Below are 21,951 nucleotides of genomic sequence, written 5' to 3' on the forward strand. Positions count from 1 at the left end.
CTATAGTACATATGTATTCATATTTTTTATTCCTCATACTATTTTAACTATCAAACTATTATAGTTATATACATATATAAATATACCCTCTTAAATTTTTTTAAAAATACTAAAATTAATTATATTAATTTTTTTCTATTAATTTTAACACAATCATTTTCATATAAAATATCCCTTCGTGGAAGACGTTTACTCCTTCCAACACCATGTCCAAGAACTACGAAATTCAACAACATAGAGTATGCTCTTCGTATCTAGCATTTTACTCTGTATGCTTACCTGACATTCTTTTTTCTATGCTTTACTTCGAGTGAAACCCAACGCAAGTCAAACCTTCTAATGTGATTTCAGGTAACAATATAATAAAATATAGAACCTTCAAACATCTCGTCCTACAAATCTCAAATTATAATATTCATATATGATTGCTCAATCCTAAGTTCTTTGCCATATCTAAAAGAAATGAGTCATGTTTATCTCAACTACTCTTATGGTAAGAGCCCTTTTAAGCCAACATATGCATGTCGCGCTCAGTAGTACCTGCAGGTACTTGATCTTCAAGTTCTTGTTTGAATTGTTAAGAGCCTCTCTTGGTGGCTCAAGGAGGAGACCTTCAAGACCGTTTAAAGAAGCTCCCTTGGTCAATCTTGAAGACTGGCAAAGCTTCCTCTTGGGTGAAAAATCCACCAAACACTTATTGTCAGACCAATTTTCCCCAATGCTACAAAGATTGAGCCATACCTCCTAGAGTTTGAAATAAGGTGGTTAGTTAAGCTTAAATATCACCCAAAAGCAAACCTAGAGTTTGATATTTGAAAAAAGTAAAATATCACATTTCACAGGGCATGGCCTCAATTAAATCATTTATCAAAAGCTGTTATAAAACAAAGCCTTAAATCTCAATCAAAGCTTGAATCAAATATTCACACCAGATTAGTAATTACTATTTTTATAACCTTAGTTTTATCAGTGCAAGAAAAACCAAAAACATATAGCATAAAAAGATGTAGCACAAACAAAAGGTTTTAAAGACATAAAAATATAATTCGATTGAATTTCTAGTTTGACATCTTTTGGCACCAGATTTGGATCAAGCAACCCATCATTTACACAAAAACTTAAAAGGGTATAACACAAAGCATATAAAATACTGCATTTATCGGGATTTATAAATAAATTTGAAATCTGTAATAAGTGACACACAAATCCAATTTTGAAAATATGAAGTGTGGGCAAATTTACCAAAATTTAAAAGCAAGAGTTACCAAAGTTACCAATAGAAAAGTCTCAGCGATGAACTCTATACTATTTTCAAATATTCATGCTCTGAAATCTCTTTATTCAATAAGAGGAAGACATTCCCAGAATCATAGAAAGGGAAACATAAAATGATTATTTAAAACCAATCAGAATATACTTTTGCTGAAAAATCACCACATAATATCAACGAATAGTGTAAAGAAGCCAAAACTTAGGCATATGTAAAAAATTCAGATATTTTGAAGAAAACAGAAAATATAGGATCTCTAAATCCTGATTAAATAGGTAACCTGCTGCTAGCACATTCTAATCCTGATTTCTTGCAATAAAGAAACTAACTCAGCATCCACCTCTATGGACAGTTTTTGAAATAAATCAATAGATTGGCATGTCACTATATAAATACATATTCAACATAGCAAGGGAACACGTCTACATACTCCATGGATTGAACAAAAGAAGTTATTAAACAAATTAAGAATTGAAAGAGGACGCGCTGTTAACATTATATATCAGGTAAGATAGTGAGTGATTAATATATAGTAAAAGATGCCAGACAGAAAGAGTTAGAGCATGGTACATTTCTCTTTTAGTAATAGTCCGAGAGAGCAATTATTCCAATCAATTACCATAAGCTGTCAAATCCCCTGAAACAAAAAGAGCAAATAAAAGGCAGTCTAAAATTGATGAATTTCACTTTCTTTTATTGTGACTTGAGAGGGACTTTTCTTAGCAAAAATGAAGAGGAAGGGAAACATAAAATGATTATTTTAGGCCAATCATATTTTAAGCAAGCTCCAAAGCAGTAATTGTTGTGAACATGAAACACATGAGCAGCACCCCTGTAGCATCCATTGACATTAATTTACACGATATCTAGCTGAACTTTATGTTATTCGTCCTATATAAAAATATGTACCACCCTAAAGAGCCATCCTGCACAAAACCAAAAGGGCTATAAAATGAAAAGCTGCATAGAATACTCAAATAACCTATAAAAAACTATTGCTAAATGTTGTTCCATTCCATCCAACATGAGCAGCACCCCTGTAGCATCCATTGACATTAATTTACACGATATCTAGTTGAAGTTTATGTACCACCCTAAAGGGTCATCCTGCCCAAAACCAAAAGGGCTATAAAATGAAAAGCTGCATAGAATAGTCAAATACCTATAAAAAACTATTGCTAAATGTTGTTCCATTCCATCCAGTCTATGGATAACCTGTTTGTAGTACCATCCTGCTTTAACAATGTCAGAGACATTATTCACAATTATGAGATTTGTTCTCTTTAAAGTACTAATCCCACATGCACCAAGGACTGATTCTACAATGTTCAATGAAGAACTTGGTAGGGTTGGTAAAGCTTTGCCGCAACTTCAATAGTCAAATTCTTGAACCCTACTTATATAGTTGGAGCTTTGCTCCCAAGTCCAAAGGGAATAGAAATAATCAATCAGTTTAAATCATCTGTGTATTTTATTGGCGTAAAATATATGCTTCAATGATTTGATTTTATTCTTCTAAAAGTTATTACAGGACATAAACAGCAGCTAAAAGGTTAGCCTCAAAGTGAATGCTTCACTGTTGCAGTTAAAAGGTTGGCCTCAAAGTGAAAATCTTGACACATAGCTACATAAACAAAGGACATAAAAGAAGTAAAAAATGAAGCTCTGTTGCCTTAAACCACATTGTTAGAGAAAGAGAAAAGCAAATTAAAAAATTAACAAAAAACAACAGCAAAAAATAAACAAAAATGCAGTCTAAATGGCAAAACAAAGAGAAACTAAACTCCAGTGTACATAATTAGCATTATTTAGAAGAAAAAATCATACCACAACATGTAGATGTTACCTTTAACCTTATAATTATCAATCAATAAATTAAGTAAAAAGGCATAGTATCAATAACAGAGGAGCATAAGTTTAAGAAATTAAATAACCTTATAATTTCTTTAACCTATTTTATTATATAGCTCCTTTAACTATATAAACTAATCAAGCAATAAGGCATATGGAGTTAACATTCTAAAAGAGAAAATTTAACTAATATAGTCATTGATATGATGTATAGTAGTTTCATGAAAGACAAACTAAAGAAATTAAAAATTCTTACTTCTTTTCAATGACCAAACACAACAAATTAGAGATCAAAATAAATGAGAATGAAACAGAAGGAATGGTGGAGTATCTGCAAGCATCTATGACTGAGATCATTCAGGTTAGTAAAAAGAGGAAGGCCTGCCTTGCATTAATAGCAGTCTGCAGACAAATAAATACAAAAAAAAGTGGGAATTTGCAGGGACCATGCTCTCAATGGCTTGCTTCTCATATCTCTTTTATGTTCAAGCTCTCTCAAGGAATACCATAAACATCCTTCTCCTCCCATGTTTGTTCAGTATAAGTCACCTTAGTAAGCTCCTCCAACCATAAAAAGTTGCTCCGACAGCTTTGGGTTTTTGGAACAGAAATGGTAATCTCTACATGACTTTCACCAACCATTATGCACTTGCCCTAATAAAAAAAAACAAACCATGCTGCAATTTTACACACTCTGCATTGTCCAATGACTTGACCAAATACATGTAGATAAGTATTTATAAAAAACAGAAGCAAGATTATCACAGTTCCTTGAAACCATCATCTTGTGGCATAGAAGTTCACCAAGAGAAACCTATCTGGACATCTACCTTGCCATTTTTAAATTGTATTAAGGAGTTAACTAAGGTTATGTGCAATTATGAGAAGGAGAAATCAGGGGGATAGATCATGAGAAGGACCAAAAGGAGAAATCAGGGGGTGGTGTAAGTATGGAGTAATGTAGGTCATAAAACATTTATAGTAATTTGACTTTTCAATTACTATCAGAGACATAATCAGGGAATAAAATCAATGATGGCTAATAACCAATAGCTAATTTAATCTATAGTGACCACTGCCATCCCCTAAGCTTATGGAAGTCAGAATCATAAAACTTTTTCTCAATGTCGTCCCCTAAGCACATTAACAGTATCACTGCCATACCATTTCGGTGTTTCACTCTTCAAAACAATAAGATTAAAAAATGAAAGAAAACCAAAACACAGGTTCTCAATTGCTGAAATGCTACAGGTTTTTATAATACTAACTACCTCATAAATGAATCAGATAGATAGTGAGCATAAATGATAACTAACCTAATCACTTAATTACAGAGGGACTAAAGTTAAACTAACTAAGCCACTTATCTATCTAAGTCACTGATTTTCGTTTGTGTAATATTGTTTCTGCATCATCCTCTCTATCTGGTTAACTTGTGAAGAAGACAAAAAGAAGATAAAAAGGTCATACTAATAGAGCTTTCTTTAGATACCAATTGTCAAAATTGTTCGGATGTTAAAAATCTCTCCTAACAATTAAAGTAGCAAATAGATATGTAAAGAGTTGTATGAAAGAGGTAAGATAAGTAGGTCAATGTTCAAATTTGCAACAATTAAATACTCATACATCCACCAAAGGTATCTTAATACTGAGGCTTGGCTACGGCAGCCATGGGCATTAGACCAAGATGGAGTAAATGGATTTCTAAATAGGATTAACAACAAAACTTAGGATTCTGAAAAGAGAGAAACATTAGAATGCTCTTCATTTTCACACTTGAAACCAAAAATTTAGGTGCAAAGTATATCAGAAAGTATGAAAGGGGCAGAAAACCTTACATGTTCTCCAATCTTTTTACCAACAATAAAATGGGAAGAATGTTTCACCATCTCAAACAGTTTGCCACCTCTTCTCTGACTCCAGCAATAGCTTCAATAGCTTTTAACATTACATTGTGTTTTCTATCTTTTCTAGCACCATCCTCCAAAAGAAAAAACTTTGACTTATCCTTGATTCGTTCAAGGTGCAAATGCTCTTCATTTTCCTTTGCTCTAAAGAAGAGAGTTCTTCTGAGCGTCATGATTAAAAAAAATACAGTCATAAACATTATGATTGCAGAAAATTGGGGAATCCATACGTTTCAAAACATTTTTTTTGGAAAAAGAAAATACAATTTCTTGCAAATGTTCATTAATCATCACATTAAAGAGATAAAAGCTAAATACTCTAGGCAAAAAGAATAATCCAAATTTGCAAAGGCTAGGATTAACACTCATAATACATCACATGATACCTTCCCCCATTTCTTCCTCCATCACATAGTACTCTTTCCCCTCCTCCATCTATTCTTCTTTCTTTGCCTCCATGGCTACTCGTCGGGCAGCAGCAAGTGACCAACAACCACACCTCAAGGAGCAGCAATAAGATAACGACGCCACTATGTAATACAATATATTATTAATAAGATCTCTCACTAAATTGAATGAAGGAATTGAAATAGGAAAAAGTTGTTTGCCACCGCCATTGCTATGTAGCTGTATTGAAATTTTTCTGCACCATGACTTAATAATTGTTAAGTTTTAAAATAGCAATTGCATTGGACCACAATAAACAATTGTCACGATTCAAGTTTCACTTTGGCTGGCCAATATAATTAAGTGTGTTGCAATACTATATCAAGAATTCAATGGCTTGTGGGTGGTGAGATATGTGACTTGGTGAGGCATCAGATGCAATCTGTGTTTGTTAGGTTGGGTGAGGGTGAAAAGGTAGGAATTGGTTAGGTTTTTACGGCCTACAGGTTGAGAAGAATTAGGAAATAGGGTTTGATATTTGCTGCTACTATTTCACGAAAAGAAGGAAGAAGAAACAGGGAGAGTCTCACGTGATGTAGCATAAGTATTAATCCCAACCTTTGATTTTTAATAAAATCAATGGCTAAGATTTGGAGTAAGTTTTTTAAGTTACTCATGGAGTAAATGGAGTCCTCCTCTTTTTTTTAGAGATTGTGAACCGGAAGTGGTGGAGCTGGGCGAGGTAGGAGAGGTTGTGGGATGAGAATTCCATGGAGGAGATGGTGGAGGTAGACAGGGTTTTAAGAGGGTTTTTGCTAATGGGATGTATTATTGATTTAAATCACTTATAAGATTTTATTTTTGTTTAAAATGACAGTTTTTTTAGGAAATTTTAAGGTTAAAATAAAAGAAGATATAAAATATTTACCCATTGAATATCTTTTTGTTTTTTCCTTCACATGAATCTCTTATAAATGGAACATGATCATGTTGGATTTTATTTATTTTAATATTTAACATAATCACTTGTTTTTTTTTAAATTAAATATGTAATAAAATCCTGAGTTAATTAAAAATCCAACAATTCAACAAAAATACCATAAAAATTAATTAATACTCTAAAAATAAATAATAAGATAAATTAAGATAAAATCAAGAAATAAACAACCTAAATCCTAATCAAATCTAAATTTTAAAAAGGTACTGAATAAATATAGATAAAAACTATCAAAATCTAGCAAATCACAATAAAAACTCATAAAATCCTGAATTAATTAAAAATCCGAAAATTAATAGGTGGAAAAGCTGACGTGTAAATAATTAAATAGGTGGAAAAGCTGACGTGTAAATAATTAAGTGAGAATTAATCTCGGAGCGACACGTCACTAACTTGGCCTGTGAAAGCGACACGTCATGCTAGAAGTTGTTCTTTTCTAATATATATAGATAAGTTGTTTTGCAAAACTAATGCACTTTTTCTCTCTTTCTTCCTTATATACCCTCATTTAATATTATATATCTTAATTACCAACTTCAATTTTCACCTATCACAACTCTCACTATCCACTTAACCAATAATAACATTTCTCTCTCCTTAATATAACACAACTTTAAATAAGGGTATTTTAATAAAAAAAAATTATCAATTAATAAGCTCTTAAACAATGTGCACAACCTAAAACAACCTATATTTTGGAACGGAGGGAGTAGTTGTTAGTAATGTTAGAAAATTAGTCATCTTCAGAGTTTGAACCTTCGACCATTCACCCTCCCAACCTCTTATGTTCATAACTCTTACCACTTGAGCTAACCTTCGGGACATTCACTCACCTAAATGAATTTCAAAAAGTAGAATACAGAATTATAATTATAAATGTTTAAATAAATTTATCAAGTTACAAAATTTATACACTGATTTTCATCTAATAATAACTCCACACCGCACTAGGCATGCATTCCTCACTTTTGGAATAAAGACCGGAAAAGATAAATGGACTTATAGACGTTAGAATCTGTAACGGCTACTTTTTCTCTTGGAATTTCAAAACGACAAAACCCAAGTTCCACTCTCACTCTCTCTTCATTTTCTTGCATTTTCTCTCTCAATTTTCTCAACCGAGTCACCGATTCAACTCACAAAGATTCAACCTCCACCGTCTCTTGATTCTGGGTCTCGTCACAAATCCATGGCTCCAACACCATCTTCCAAATCAAACCATTTCACCATGTTGAAGACTCCACAGTCCAAGCATCGGTTGAACTTCAATGGCGTCAAAGCTCCACTTTCACACCCATCTCCCAATCACAACCCTAACCCTAATTCTGGTCCTCATGAACACCCCATTGAGGTTATTGCGAGAATCCGTGACTACCCAGATCGGAAAGATAAGCCATTACCGGTTCTTCAGACGAATTCCCAATCGAGGTCGATTAGGGTTCGTGCGGATTTTGGGTATCGGGATTTTACTCTTGATGGGGTTTCAGTGTCGGAGGAAGAGGATTTAGATTCGTTTTATAAGAAATTTGTGGAGTCAAGGATCAGTGGGGTTAAGCTGGGGGAGAAATGTACTATCATGATGTATGGGCCAACTGGGTCTGGGAAGAGTCATACTATGTTCGGGTGTTCGAAGCAGGCGGGGATTGTGTATCGGTCGTTGAGGGATATTCTTGGAGACGGGGATTCGGATGGTGATGGAGATGGTGAGTCTAAAGGGTTTAGTCTTGGTGTGGGGACTTTTGTTCAGGTTACTGTTTTGGAGATTTATAATGAGGAGATTTATGATCTTTTGTCTACCAATGGAGGTGGTGGCGGTGGAGGATTTGGATTCGGGTGGCCTAAAGGCAGTGGTTCAAAGGTAATTGAATCATACATACATGTTGGTTGGCAATTTTATCTGTGTTTTCATTTTTCCATCAATTGTTTTGTGTCTGTATTTTGTAGGATCTTGTGTTTCGGATTTGACCTTAGGTTTTGCATTATGATTATTATTTTTCATTTGGCTTAGTACTGATTGTCCATGCTCATGAAATTTGTACTTGTTAGTAGTTACTTATTTTCATAACTTGTACAAATTTAGCTGCCAAATTTTATTTAATTTGTTGCTCACTTTGCTTTACATTTTTGCTGGGCTGTATGATTATATTTATGTACTTTCTGAAGGAGGACTAGTCCTAATATGATATTTCTTACTTCAGAAAATAATCCCCCCTGTTGGTATGCTTTTATTCACAACAATAAGGCGAGTCTTTACAGGAAAAATATAATTTTAGTAAATGCTGCTTTAAACTTTTATAGGAATATTTTTTGGAGTTCATTTTGCAAGATACTTTTCGAAGACCATAAGTATAGATTGGCCATGTTTCTCTTATTACCATCAGCAATCAGCATCTTGAAACATATAGATTTTTTCAGATGTTTATGCGTACTAGTTTTACAAATCAATTATTGAAAAAGTACATACAGATGCTTGTTCAGAAGTAAAAAAATTGAGCAATTGCTTTTTACTTTTAGGTGAAACTTGAAGTGATGGGGAAAAAGGCAAAGAATGCAACCTATATATCTGGAAATGAAGCCGGGAAGATCTCAAAAGAAATTCAGAAAGTGGAGAAACGAAGGATTGTTAAAAGCACGCTTTGTAATGACAGGAGTTCTAGAAGTCACTGCATGGTATGGTTACTCTGGAAGGTGGTTCTGATAAAATTTATTCTTTGATTGGTATCTGATGACATGTCTTCTGTTGTGATCAGGTTATCCTTGATGTTCCAACTGTGGGAGGGAGGCTAATGCTTGTAGACATGGCAGGTTCAGAAAATATTGAACAAGCTGGTCAAAGTGGATTTGAGGCCAAAATGCAGGTAACTTGTTTGTCATGGTTGATTTTAATTCTTGAATCATGCAGGGCTCTCTATGCTGATATTTTACTGTTAATAAAATTACAGACTGCAAAAATCAATCAAGGAAATACAGCACTGAAGAGAGTGGTCGAGTCCATTGCAAATGGTGATTCACATGTACCTTTTAGGGACAGCAAACTTACCATGCTTCTGCAGGTAATTACAGTTTCATAATTGAGTGAATTCTTGGATTCCTGTTCCATGTAATTGCAAGTTTTATTGATGTGTAAGCTTACTTACCATGCTTTTGTTATTTTCCCCTTTTAGGATTCCTTTGAAGATGACAAGTCAAAAATTCTAATGATATTGTGTGCAAGTCCCGATCCTAAGGAGATACATAAGACAATCTCTACACTTGAATATGGAGCCAAAGCAAAATGTATAGTTCGTGGCCCTCATACACCCCCAGTCAAGGATGAGGATTCTTCTTCTGCTGTTATCATGGGGTCAAGAATTGCTGCAATGGATGAATTTATCATGAAGCTTCAAATGGAAAACAAGCTAAGAGAGAAAGAGCGGAATGAAGCGCACAAAAAGCTTATGAAGAAAGAGGAAGAAGTTGCTGCGCTAAGAGCTAAACTGGAAGTGACTGTAGGCAAAGGAATTCCTCCAAGTGAGGAGGAGATTAACCTCAAGGTAAATGAACGAACCCGGCTTCTGAGACAAGAGTTGGAAAAGAAGTTGGAAGAGTGCCAAAGAATGACTAATGAGTTTGTTGAATATGAGAGGAAGAGAATGGAAGAAAGGATATTGCAGCAGCAGGAGGAAGTTGAAATTCTGAGGAAGAGGCTGGAAGAAATCGAGTTGCAGCTATGTAGTTCTTCAAGGCGTACCGAGGAAAACGAACCAAAAGATGTGGAGTCAAGTGGGTTCGCAAGAAGGCTGATGCGTATTTACAAAAGTGAGGAGGATCCTGGAATGGTGAAATCAATGGATTTGGACATGGATGATCAAGAACCTGTTGCGCGTGAGGTGAACATTGTGGGTGGAGTTATGTGCAGGAGTGGTTACAATGTTGTGCAAGACTTCTCAAATCAACTTTGTCCAAACATTCTGAATGGTGCACAAGAAGATACTTATGCTTCTGCACCAAACTTTGGTCAAAGAGCAGGTCTCAGTACAGTGTATGAAGAAGAGGAGGAAGTAGAAGAAGAACAGGATCAAGAAGACAAAGGAGAAGAAGATGAGGAAGTGGAGAAAGAAGTCATAGAGGAAAAGAGGGTATGTTCTGTTGACAAGCCTAGTGCTGCTAGCCCTTTTGCAATTCATAGCAGAAGTCCAAAGAGAGAGGATCATAGTTTCAAGGGAAATTCAGTGGATGACAAGGAAAATGGATCTAGACTACTGAGAATTCAAAATATATTCACTCTTTGTGGGAACCAAAGAGAGCTGTCCCAGCACATTGGAACCCCAGTACCTTCAAAAAAGAGGTCTGATGAAACTCTTGATCTCAAGTTTTCTCCTGTGAAGGATTCTGTTTTGAAAGTCTCCAACAAGGAGAACATGGGACCTCATAATGTTGTGGGAAATTAGTCACAACTGTTTGTATTGAAATTTGAAAAAAGTTGTACAATATGTGATGAGCATGTGTTTCCTTCTGGAAATGTGTTGAGTTTCCTTCTGGAAATATGTTTTATTGAGTACACTATCTCAAACCTCAATATTGATACTATGTCTTTTTGAGGTTTACCTTATGGATGTGTATAAAGACATCAGATTAATTGTTTGTGTGCCCTTATTGCTTACTACCTCCGTTCGTATTTAACTGTGTATATCTGCACTTCACTTTTATCAATAGGATTCATACCAATTAAAACAAAATAAGCAAAGCAGTACTATACATTGATTCAGTGCCAGTTAACTTTTACAATTTGGAGGGATCCACTTGCAAGAATGCAAAACCAAAAAGGACTATCAAGTTGTTTTTACACTTCTAAACTTGCCTATTATATCAATCAATCATTTTAAAAATTTATTGCACTTTATATTTCCAATATAGTAAATTACTCCCTCCATTCTTAACTATATCCTTTGACAATCACATATACTAAGAAAACATGTAATAAAGGTAATTAATGTATCGGTTTCAAAAAGTCTATACAATCTTCCACATCTACTCTTAATTAATGTATTAGGTAGTATTGTTGAAGAGAGTTAATTACTTGTGATAATCACAACTTTAAAATTACAAAAAGTTTAATATATGGAAGAGTATAGTAGGGAGTCTTATACATAAAGAGACACCAAAATTTCTTTAAGGGGTTTTATAATGAGAAACAGGAGAGAGTAATAAAACTAATTTCACTTTTTAATTTTTATATTCTTGTAACCAACCTTTAGAAGTCCACTATAAAGACAACAATTTTTAAAAAAAAATGCGTATCCTTCACTGAGACAATCATATTCGAGTCGGATAGTATCTCTATGAGCACTTCCTTTAATGTATTTAGCACAACCGCATTAACAGAAAATAATACAAAAAATGATAATATACTAAAAATAATATTATGCTGAATGAGAATAATACATATGCACTGGTGATGTACATGACTTTTACCCTCTCAACAAACTATTATTCAAAATTTTACCAATTTGAATGTATAAAATAATTTAATTTAAGTTTAGTTAAAAAAATGTTTTACTCATATTACTGTTGATAGTATTAAAGTCTTTTATGTTGTTGATGCATATATTTTGGTCTTGACCAATATATCTCCATAACTAGTAGTCGTTAGACTCATTCATCGACTCTCAGTCAACCCACTATGCGGTAAGGGAATAATCAATAATTTTTTTCCATTCACACTGCAACTTAATCTTCTTGGTTTCATGGGGGTATATAAATGAAACTAAGATCAAATCAATGTAAAAAAGAAACATAAAAGAACAGTGGCATTTAAAGAGTTGATGTCAAAACATCAAGCAACAAGATCATGTTGTATAAATAATTAACAAAGCAAGATTAAATCCATGCCCCTGAAATCTCTCTCTAATGGTCGATATGCTTTTTGTAATCCTTTCCTAGAAGGACTTTAGTGTAATCCCTGAGCTTTGGCCCTCCATAGTACCCAAAAAAAATTAAAATATAATAAAAAAATGTTTTTGTTTTTGTCTGAAACTGAATAAAATATACTATTATTCCTCAAGATAGAAAATCTACTGGGCCGCAGACCCAGGCCCAGGCCCAGGCCCAAGATCTGTACAAGAGATATCAGACAAGGAATCATTCTTGGAGGACCTTCGGCTTCTGGGCCTAGCGGAACCTTCCTTGTCGTCAGAGGATGTTTTGGACTTTCTCCGATGAGAGTGTTTGGGCTTGTTGTTGTTTTCTTCCTCCTCCGTCGAGTGACGGTGGTGCCTTCTAGCAGATTCGGAGGAATGGTGTCGTCGAGAGGGCTTGTTGGGATTCAACGACGATCCTTCGACGGAGGAAGAACCCTCTCTTGGTGGAGAGTTGGTTGAAGAGGATTGGTCTGTTGATGCAGAACGTTGCCTCGGCTTTCGAAGGTGGTGGCTTCGCTTCCCTTCACCTTTGCTACTATTATTGTTGGTATCACTATTCTCTGCAACAACAAAAAAAACCAGGGTTCATGAATTTGATTTGTATAGATTTTAAGATGAGAATGATAATTTGAAAATGACTTAAATATGTTTTTTATTTTGAAAATATAGCAAATGTTTGTTTTAATCCTTGAATTTTTGTTTTTAATGTTAAGTCCCGTAAATATACATTGTTATTTGGTTTGATATTGTGGGACCCACTCATTTACACAGCTCAATCATTATCGTTTAGTTTTACTTACGTGACTCGCAAATGTTTGTTATGTGTAGAGTCTAGGTGACATTGAGTTGTCTAAATTGATGGGTCTCATGGTGCCAAATGAAATAATAACATCAAGTAGGAAGGGTTACTGAAAGGTAAAACTTAAAGGCAATGACTAACAATGTATATTATCAGGGATTAAAAACTAATAAAATGTTTTTGAGGGACTAAAACAAACATGTGTTATTTTTGCAGGTACCAAAAATATATTTAAGCCTTTGAAAAGGATATATAATTAAATCATACCTTCAGGCATCTTATTGGAGTTTTCTTCTGTTGCTCCAGGTTGAAGTTCCGATGGTTCTTTGAACTCAGTCATCTGCACCATTTCACCAATTGCACATTTAAAACATGTGATCAAATTTGGACCCAGAAGAAGAGAAAAAAAATACTCAGATCATGTGAGAGTGTTGTTGACCGATGAATTGAAGGAATGAAAGGAGAATATCAAAATTGTACCCAGCTTGGTGCAGTTGTTGATGAATTTTCACATCCTATATGTGCCACATGCTTTACATCAGTTGGGAACCCAATTTCTATCTCCTGGTGTTCTTCCTCCTCATCTGCAAAATTGTTATCATAGATTATTTTGCATAAATTAGCAATTTATGTACATGTTTTGATTTTGCATTTGGATCCTCAAAACCACCAAAGACAAGTTATAGCTCTTACAGAACCATAGTAATTTTGAAAGATTGTTCAACACAAGTACACAACCAATCATTTAAGTTTTTTTTTTTATTTACAAATTTATAAGAACTTTAGAAATGTATGCATAACAACTAATTAGTTTATGTTTCATTGAAGCCTAGAGGATGCCTAAACTCTTAACTAATCAAAACCGGTCGCATCTATGGTGGATCAAATAAAGGTTTATCATGGACGCCTTATGTAAACTTAATAGTTTTGTAAAATTTAGAATCATGAATTCATGATGGACCATTTAAATAACTCTACTTTACTATATTATCCCTTTCTTCAACTCAAATTACATCCATCAATCTCTCATCAGGAATCACCGTATCATGCCGCTACCAGCACCACAGGCCATTCCGCCACCAACTAAATTTCCTTCACTTTCTCTTACTTGAAAGAGAACATTTTTATGAGACTCACCCATGAACCACCTAGGACTATCATGGTCCAGGGTTCATAGTAGATTCCGCCATCAAAATCCTAAAGGAATGATGCTTTTCTCCTATCTCTTCACGACCTTGTGCATGTTTTTTTCTTAATCAATGGAAAAGAAATGCAATGATATCTAATGAAAATTCACTCGTACAAGGTTAAGAAAATCTGTTTCTTGTTCAATTTCTTTGTGCTGATAGAAGATTGCACTCACCAAATATTTGAGATATGTATCTAAGGCCTTTAAGGAGGCCTTTCATCTGGCCTTTCACCGCAGCTGACGTCATTTTGTAGATGAAACCCTCTGAATTTTGGCACCCTCTAACCTTTCACTTCAGAAGTGTTGGTACTTCAAAAAGAAAAGAAGGGATCATACAATATAATCTTCATTATATCAATTAATCATTTGGCATCATTTTCGTCACAAGCCAAATCATCTCATCTTAAAACATTTCATTTGAGGCATTTCTCAAAATAACCAAATGCTACATGATGTTCTTTGCAAATGTCATGAATCAACTATCTAAAAATTTATACCATTTGGTGAAAAACATATAAAATTGTGGCCTTTTCACAAAAAAGAAATAAGAACAAAACAGAAAAACAACCATGTGATGAAAAGAATACCTAGCTATCTCTAGCGCTAGGAAATGTTTGAATCAACCATGTGATGATGATGACTTTGTTGGCTTTCCAATTAGGGTTGAAATCACAAGCCCTCCTCAAGCATATACCAATGAAGAAAAAATGTTGATGACAAGATGGGAGAAAAAGAGAGAGAGTTCAGGTTGGAAATACTCAAAATTTCAACGTTCAAAGCACTGAATTTTGATCCACCGCCCCCTATCGGTGGCAGGCAAATCAAAACTAGTAACTCAACAAATTCTTTTCTTTTTTGGAAATCCAGAGATGTTGCAATGTAATTTTCATTTGCATAGGCTAAATTTGGGATGAATGATAATTATGAACCTATTTTTAGTAAACATGCGAGAAAAACGGTTTGGAAAGTATAATTTCATGGCATTTGTAAATTTTGGGAATAATAAATTAAAAAGAAAAAAAAATAACAACTTATAATATACAAAAAGAGAAAATCATTAGAAATTTACAACTTTTTTTAATTAAAATGATAGCAGCGGCCTATATTTTTATATGCATGTTAAGAGTATGTGTCATAATTTTCTTTTGGTACATGGAGTAGGAGTATGTGTCAACTTTTTTTTAAGCTAAAATCCTTGTTTTTATTCATGGTGTAAAGCACCAACATTAGATACAAGTTCGTTAAAAAAAACATAGAATATCATCCAAACCCAATGGGTATTCCTAAATTCGTCGTACGACAAACATGTAATAACTTAAAAGCATCAAAATAACGAAAAAACAATAAACAGTCTTCAACAATAGAAGTCAGGTAGGAGCGACTCCCCCCAAGTCTACCCCAAGTGTTGACAACAATGAGACTATTCGTCTACGAGTATGATATTTTTTTAAACCTAGATACGAGTATGATATATACGAACATGATTAGCTCTTATTTGTCAAACATTTCATCAGCGCTTGATTTATATGATATAAATAAAATATAAATGACAAAATTACCCCTATCTTTGGTGGTAGTGAAAGAAAATTTGAGAGAGAAGTGAGATTGCGGGTGGAAGTAAAGGGTGTTATGTGATAGTGGTAGAGGACTGAAAAGACAGTGGTGGTGGACTATATGTGGCAAAAGAAGTGGTGAGTGTCAAGTGGTGTCTGCCATGGAGGGCATCAAGTTGCGGTGACGGTGTGTGCCGAATCAGAAGAAAAAAAAATGAGGTTGTCGAACAATTATGGGGGATGTTGTATGGTGGTGGAAACTCTCAAGCAGTAAAATGGTGGAGGTGAAGGATGTCAGGTGACAGTGATGATAAAGGTGAAGGATGTAAGGTGACAATGAAACAAATAATGTTGGGCAATGGTGATGGAGAACTTTTGGCTGTGGTGGATGGTGCCTAATGGTAGTAGTGATGGTGGAGGTGGAGGGTAGCAAGTAGCAATGACGATGAAGGGTGTTCAATAGCGGTGATAGTGGTATGGTTGTCAAGTGGTAGTGGTAGTGAAGGATGTTGAGCAATTGTAGTAAACAATGTTAAGAGCTATTGGAGATTCCCAACATTAGTGGAGGAAGCCAAGCAGCGACAATAGTGGTGGCTTAGCAATGCGGTGATCATGGAGGGTGCTTGATGGCAATAAGAGTGGATGGTACTCGACTACTATGGCTATAGCGGCGGTGTCAGGAGGCAGTGGTGGAGGATATTAAGTGGTTGTGACAATGATAAAAGGTGTTAGGTGGTGGCAACAAGTTTCAATCAATGTTGGAGGATGAAAAACAAGGGCAACAGTAAATGGTGTCGAGAATGGTTGGGCAATGAAGGAAGGTGTCACGCAATGACTGATGATAAAGGGTGAGGTTGAAAAAGAACAAAAATGTACATACTATCATATTTATTTTTAACTTATATTCCCCTCAGAATAAAATTTACATAAACCAACGAAATAAGATTAACATATCGTATTGACTTAACAAACACATCATCTTATCTTAGCCATCAACCGAGTCTTGATAGTAATTGATAGTCTACGCCTAGACAAAATTCCAAACACAGTATTAAATTGTAACATAAAGGCTTAATCAAGTTCAGGAATTTCACTAGTGCTATGATGGTTGTGGTGGTGGTGGAGGACATTAAAACTAGGGTTGGGAACAGATAAAAGGTGTAAGTTATTGTTTTGTTAACAAGCTAATGAAGGTTGGATGAAAAGACCAATTGCTTAGAATAGGTTAGGGATTAAACAGTTACTATAATTACAAAGTAGTTAAGTACAAATACAATAGTTTGACAAACCAAATACCTACCAATGACTTCACATTCACAAAGTTCAGTCAAACTTGTGGCAAATAATTTCAGCTATGTAAAATTCTACACAAAATTTTATTCCGCCTAATCTACACGCATCAATACATATATTAAAACAGAATCATTGTAAGAAGTTGTTAGCTGATGTGTCAGCTCCACAAATTTTTGGCAATATTTTATTCCCCCCACCTGAATAAACTGTAATATTTTATTCACTCACTCATTATTTTATTATATTTTATTCCATACAACCTCTCTCATCCCCTCTATCATCATTAAATTTTTCTCCTCCCAACCTCCCACTATCTCTCCCCTATTATTTTGTTAGTTTTTATTCATTCATTTATCCATTTCTCTCTCCCACTATCCCTCCTCTATTATTTTATGCGTGTGATTATCTTCACATTTAATCCCACTATTTGTTTTTTCTTAATTGCTCCCCCATTCACGATGAAGCCTTTCATATGGCTATTTTTTACTAATAAATATTTATCTGTACTTTAATTATAATGAATGATAATAAGTTTGTACCAAAAAAAAATGATAATAAATAAATTCATATTATATAGTTTCCTATAATAATATATTTGGATCTTTTTTCCTTTAAAAATTATGGGTTTAAATAAATTTAGGTTATTTTTTATTAATAAATTTCCATCATCTTTCCAGATATCATACACTTAATAGTTTGTTATAGATTTCTTGGAAACTTTGAATTAGTAATTGAAATTCAGATAAACAAATACTTTTTCAAATTAAAAAAAAAATCAAGAAGTGATTTTCTCTTTCTCTCCAAACCTTTCAGTATTCTTTATATTTTCACATGATAAATAAACCACTCCCTCATTCAGTACGTTTCTCTATCTCCAAGGCTAACAACACACTCAGCATTAAACGTAGCTCCATTCCCATCATCCCTTTCCCCAATTCAATTTTTTTTCCCACTATCTCCCCTCATTAATTCCTTTCTCTTCTCCCTTCAAATAGACATCTCAATTACCCAATTTTTAAATCATTTTTTTCAATCAAATCTTACGGAGATATAATAACAACCGAATTCAAAAAATTTAACTTTCATCATATGTGATCTCTTTTTAATATAACTTTTTTCAAATAAAATAATAATAGGTAGCAACCGAATTCATTTTTTCACAAAAAAAATCAAATATAACTCTTTTTTTTTGTTACAAAATATAACTCTTTATGTAGCAACCGAATTCATTTAGATTTTTCATAAAAAAAAATCAAATAGATCCCTTTATGTAGCAACTGAATTCAATTTCTCCTCCTCGGGTTTCTCTCTCTCATGATCCTTCCCATTAAATTCGTTGCTTCTCCTTTTTCATTCTCTAACTGCACAATTTCTATTTCTCTGTTTTCTCTCTCCCATCAACCTTCCCATTTAATTTCTCCCAATTTCCAATCGATTTAAACAACCTTTTTCCTCCATTTGATTTAAACATGCGGCTCTCATCCCCAATCTATTTATTTCCCTCTACCCCATTGTTTCAATAATACTCCCATACGGTTTGTGTTCTTATTTTTTCAATTTAATTTAATTTGTCGCCCTCACTGTCCAGTAACATTTGTTCATTCCCACTACCAGTTCCTGTTGCCAAATTCCTAAAATACATAATGGATTTCCCTTTATTCCCATGTTTCAATTTTTTTCCTAGACTGTTTGTATTCCTTTTCTTTCAATTGGATCTGCCCCCCTTATTATCCAATAAACGATGTTCATTCCCACTAACAGACCCTACTGCCCAATTATTAAAAACCCCAAATTATATTTACATTTTCTTAAACCCTGAAGAAGTCCAAATGTTGCACTGGTTGGATAATTCTATATAAGACCCTTATTAGTTCTCATCTGCTCATCTGTCTTCTTGCCACCCCGTCTTCCTTTTCCTAATCTCTGTTGTTTGAAATTTTGCAATGGCTTTCAAAGTGGATGATGACTCAACAATTGACACATCCTATCCTTCCAACGGAATACGCGTGAGTGATTTCTTATAGGTATTCAATTTTGACGTTTCTTATTTTCTATTCTCATTTCTTTACTGTAGTGTTTTTTTTTTTTTTACTGCAGAAGTTCCTTCATTCCATCTCTTATAAGGATTGATGTATATTAGTTTCATATTTGTTTTGTTGGGAAACAATGTCACAAAAGATGAGTTTTTTTTTGAAAGTGTTGTTCATGTGTGTTCTATTTTTACTAATTAGATTTTGTGTTTTACCCTCTTGCTTTTAATCAGATTAAAATAGCAGGGATGTTCATCTCAAAATCCGAAAATGAGCAGGTCCTATGATTACTTTTGTTTTCAAATTACTTAATTTTTGCTAGACATTATATACTTATTAAATTTTTTCCCTAATGTTTTCAGACTCAGGAAAAGGAAGTTGAAGTTGATGGAAATATGAAAGTTGTTGTCCCAGTCAATGGCAACTCTCAGGACTCCCTTCAAGCCGAGGATTATGATTCTCCACCTTCTAAATTTCCCATCCCTATTGACGCTGAAGCCATTGCAACTGATTTAGCAAGCAAGAAGTCATTGAAGATTGTCAAGCAGAAAATGTATTGTTATTGATATTGCTTTTATTTTTTGATGTATTTTGTTGGTTCTTTGAGTCGTGGTTACCCTTTTAAGATCCTTGATTTAGTTTTTCTTCTTTTCTTTTTTTTCTATTTCAAGTTGCTCTATGAGCTGTGTACCTGGATGTAATGAATGTTTCAACTGATATTATGTTCATCCTTTTGTTTGATGCAATGGTTACAGTTGTCAATCAGTATTATTTTCATTAGATATATTTTTTCTTTAAATTCATTAGATATGTTTTTTTTTAATTCATTAGATATGTTTTTTTTTTAATTCATTAGATATGTTTTAGAGTTATATTTCCAAATCTGTTCTTGAATAAACTTTTTACAAAATGTTGTTTATTTGATATTTTTCCTCCGTTCTATCTTTCAATTTTTTCCTATTTTTACGGTAACATGTAGGTTATCTTTTTTTTTTTTGAAATTAATAAACAAAAAGTTCTTTTTGTGTATTTTCAATTTCTCTTTGCCATGTTTTATAAAACAAAATTATTATTTATTATATGATTTGCAATGACATGTTTTTTTAAGTTCCCTAATAATTGGAGAAAATCATAACAATTTTTTTTGTTTCTAAAGAAGTTTTGTTTATGAAATTTAAGTTTTTTGTTATTTGATTAGATATTGTTTTTTTTTTAATATAAATGAGTAGTAATTGTTCTTTTTTTTCCTGCTTCTATTTATTCGTTAATTAAAATATTTATGTTTCTTTATTTTCAATTTATAACTTCTTTCACTTTCAAAAAAAAAATTATAACTTCTTTCCAAAGCTTATCATATCTATTTGATATGACATTGTGTTATTTTTTTCGAAAAATAGAAGCAAATCATAACAATATGATTCTGTTGCTATTATAAAATTTCGAACTGTCCCACTATGTATCTTTCTTTACAAACAATTTAATTTTTCTATTGAATCTTTACTCATATCTTTTGGGTTTCCAATAACTTCTCTATTGAATTTTTCCATTGAATTTTTCACTACCCTTTAATCTTCGACTACATAAATGTATTTCAATGGGGGTGGTTATCCATTAGTATACGTTTGGAATTCCCACATGGTTTAATTTAATTGATTTAGCTTAAGTAGTTCTCAATTAAAGGTTGATTCGTTATTTAAATTTTATATTAGAGTTAGATTTCTTTCGGAAAAAAAAAGACTTATTTTTATTGTTCCTGAAAATTATTTTATAAAATGAGTTGATTAAAAAATTTAATTTAATTTAATATTTTAAAATAACTAAACCTGTCTATCGTTTCCTCTGCCTATAATTTGAGCAGATAATGCAAACTTGAAAATATTTGGTTTTAGCAGATAATGAAAACTTTTTAAGAAGAAATTAATTTTTTTGTTGACAAAAATAAAATATTTTAAATCATATAAAAGAATAAATTTTCACTTGATTTAAGTATATTTTTCATAATTTTTAAATGATTTTCTATAGAAGTTGTGCGAAACTTTGCAGGTTATATGAAATTCATTTTGGTTTTATTTTGTTGAATGCTCATCTTTATTTAGTATTTTTATTTTATCAGTTAAAAAATTAACAAATATTGGTTTTAGTATATCAATTTTGTTATGGATCATTGTATTGATACATGCCTAAATAATAAGAGCTAAATCCATTGTACAATGACTACTTTAAACGAATATATGTAAATTATCCTTTGAGCTTCATTATGTCGCTTTATAATTTATCTCAATCTCATGACTTTCTATCAAATTCATTTTTCCCTTTATAAGGACTCCGTTAGTTGATGTGTCTAATACAATATCAAACTTCGTCGTGCAGCGCACGGGAATGAACATTTTACAATCAACTACATTAAATTTTTTATTCTTAGGATAAATTCACACTTCAAAGCTATTATTTTTTAATAATAGAAAATTTCCTAATATTAGAATTAATTTTCTAATAAATTTCAGTAATAATATTTTTTTATTGATTGTTTAAAATTGGTAAACTGACATTAATAAAAATATAAGATTATAACTAATGTTAAATAAAATATAAAAATAAATTAAATAATTTTATGAATAAGTATATACAATTTTAACTAATGTGAATGTAAAATTATGTCACACATTTTGAAAGAAAATACTTTGACATAAAAATTAATATATATAATTTTCATAATTTTTTAAATAGTTTTAGGAGTAAATATATATAAAAGTTGTGCGAAATTTTGCGGGTTGA

The 21,951-nt window shown here is 32.9% G+C and overlaps 2 protein-coding genes across 2 annotated transcripts; one reads left to right on the forward strand and one right to left on the reverse strand.

Annotated features, from left to right (window-relative positions):
* Positions 1-7,457: 7,457 nt before the first annotated feature.
* Positions 7,458-11,035, forward strand: LOC130720335 (kinesin-like protein KIN-10A). Its single transcript, XM_057570963.1, has 5 exons — positions 7,458-8,270; positions 8,927-9,082; positions 9,163-9,270; positions 9,355-9,465; positions 9,577-11,035. Exons 1-5 carry the CDS (start codon positions 7,602-7,604, stop codon positions 10,840-10,842), a joined length of 2,310 nt encoding a protein of 769 aa, XP_057426946.1. The 5' UTR covers positions 7,458-7,601; the 3' UTR covers positions 10,843-11,035.
* A 1,147-nt stretch (positions 11,036-12,182) lies between these two features.
* On the reverse strand, positions 12,183-15,172 carry LOC130718438 (CRIB domain-containing protein RIC10). The gene is made up of 5 exons (XM_057569028.1): positions 14,888-15,172; positions 14,475-14,609; positions 13,592-13,695; positions 13,379-13,451; positions 12,183-12,872 (listed from the first exon to the last, which is right to left on the reverse strand). The coding sequence occupies exons 2-5, from the start codon at positions 14,545-14,547 to the stop codon at positions 12,466-12,468; spliced, it is 657 nt and encodes a 218-aa protein (XP_057425011.1). The 5' UTR covers positions 14,548-14,609; positions 14,888-15,172; the 3' UTR covers positions 12,183-12,465.
* Between the last annotated feature and the right edge of the window lie 6,779 nt (positions 15,173-21,951).

This window comes from Lotus japonicus, chromosome 5, assembly GCF_012489685.1.
Source record: "Lotus japonicus ecotype B-129 chromosome 5, LjGifu_v1.2".
NCBI lineage: Eukaryota > Viridiplantae > Streptophyta > Magnoliopsida > Fabales > Fabaceae > Lotus > Lotus japonicus.

What these genes read in the sequence shown, in the direction of transcription:
- LOC130720335 (XM_057570963.1), top strand. Translation starts at nt 7,602, where the DNA reads ATGGCTCCAACACCATCTTCCAAATCAAACCATTTCACCATGTTGAAG. An exon ending in GTTCTAGAAGTCACTGCATG is followed by an intron (nt 9,083 to 9,162) that starts GTATGGTTACTC and finishes TGTTGTGATCAG; the next exon opens with GTTATCCTTGATGTTCCAAC. An exon ending in GATTTGAGGCCAAAATGCAG is followed by an intron (nt 9,271 to 9,354) that starts GTAACTTGTTTG and finishes ATAAAATTACAG; the next exon opens with ACTGCAAAAATCAATCAAGG.
- LOC130718438 (XM_057569028.1), bottom strand. Translation starts at nt 14,547, where the DNA reads ATGACGTCAGCTGCGGTGAAAGGCCAGATGAAAGGCCTCCTTAAAGGC. An exon ending in ATACATATCTCAAATATTTG is followed by an intron (nt 13,696 to 14,474) that starts GTGAGTGCAATC and finishes ACAATTTTGCAG; the next exon opens with ATGAGGAGGAAGAACACCAG. An exon ending in CAACAACTGCACCAAGCTGG is followed by an intron (nt 13,452 to 13,591) that starts GTACAATTTTGA and finishes GAAATGGTGCAG; the next exon opens with ATGACTGAGTTCAAAGAACC.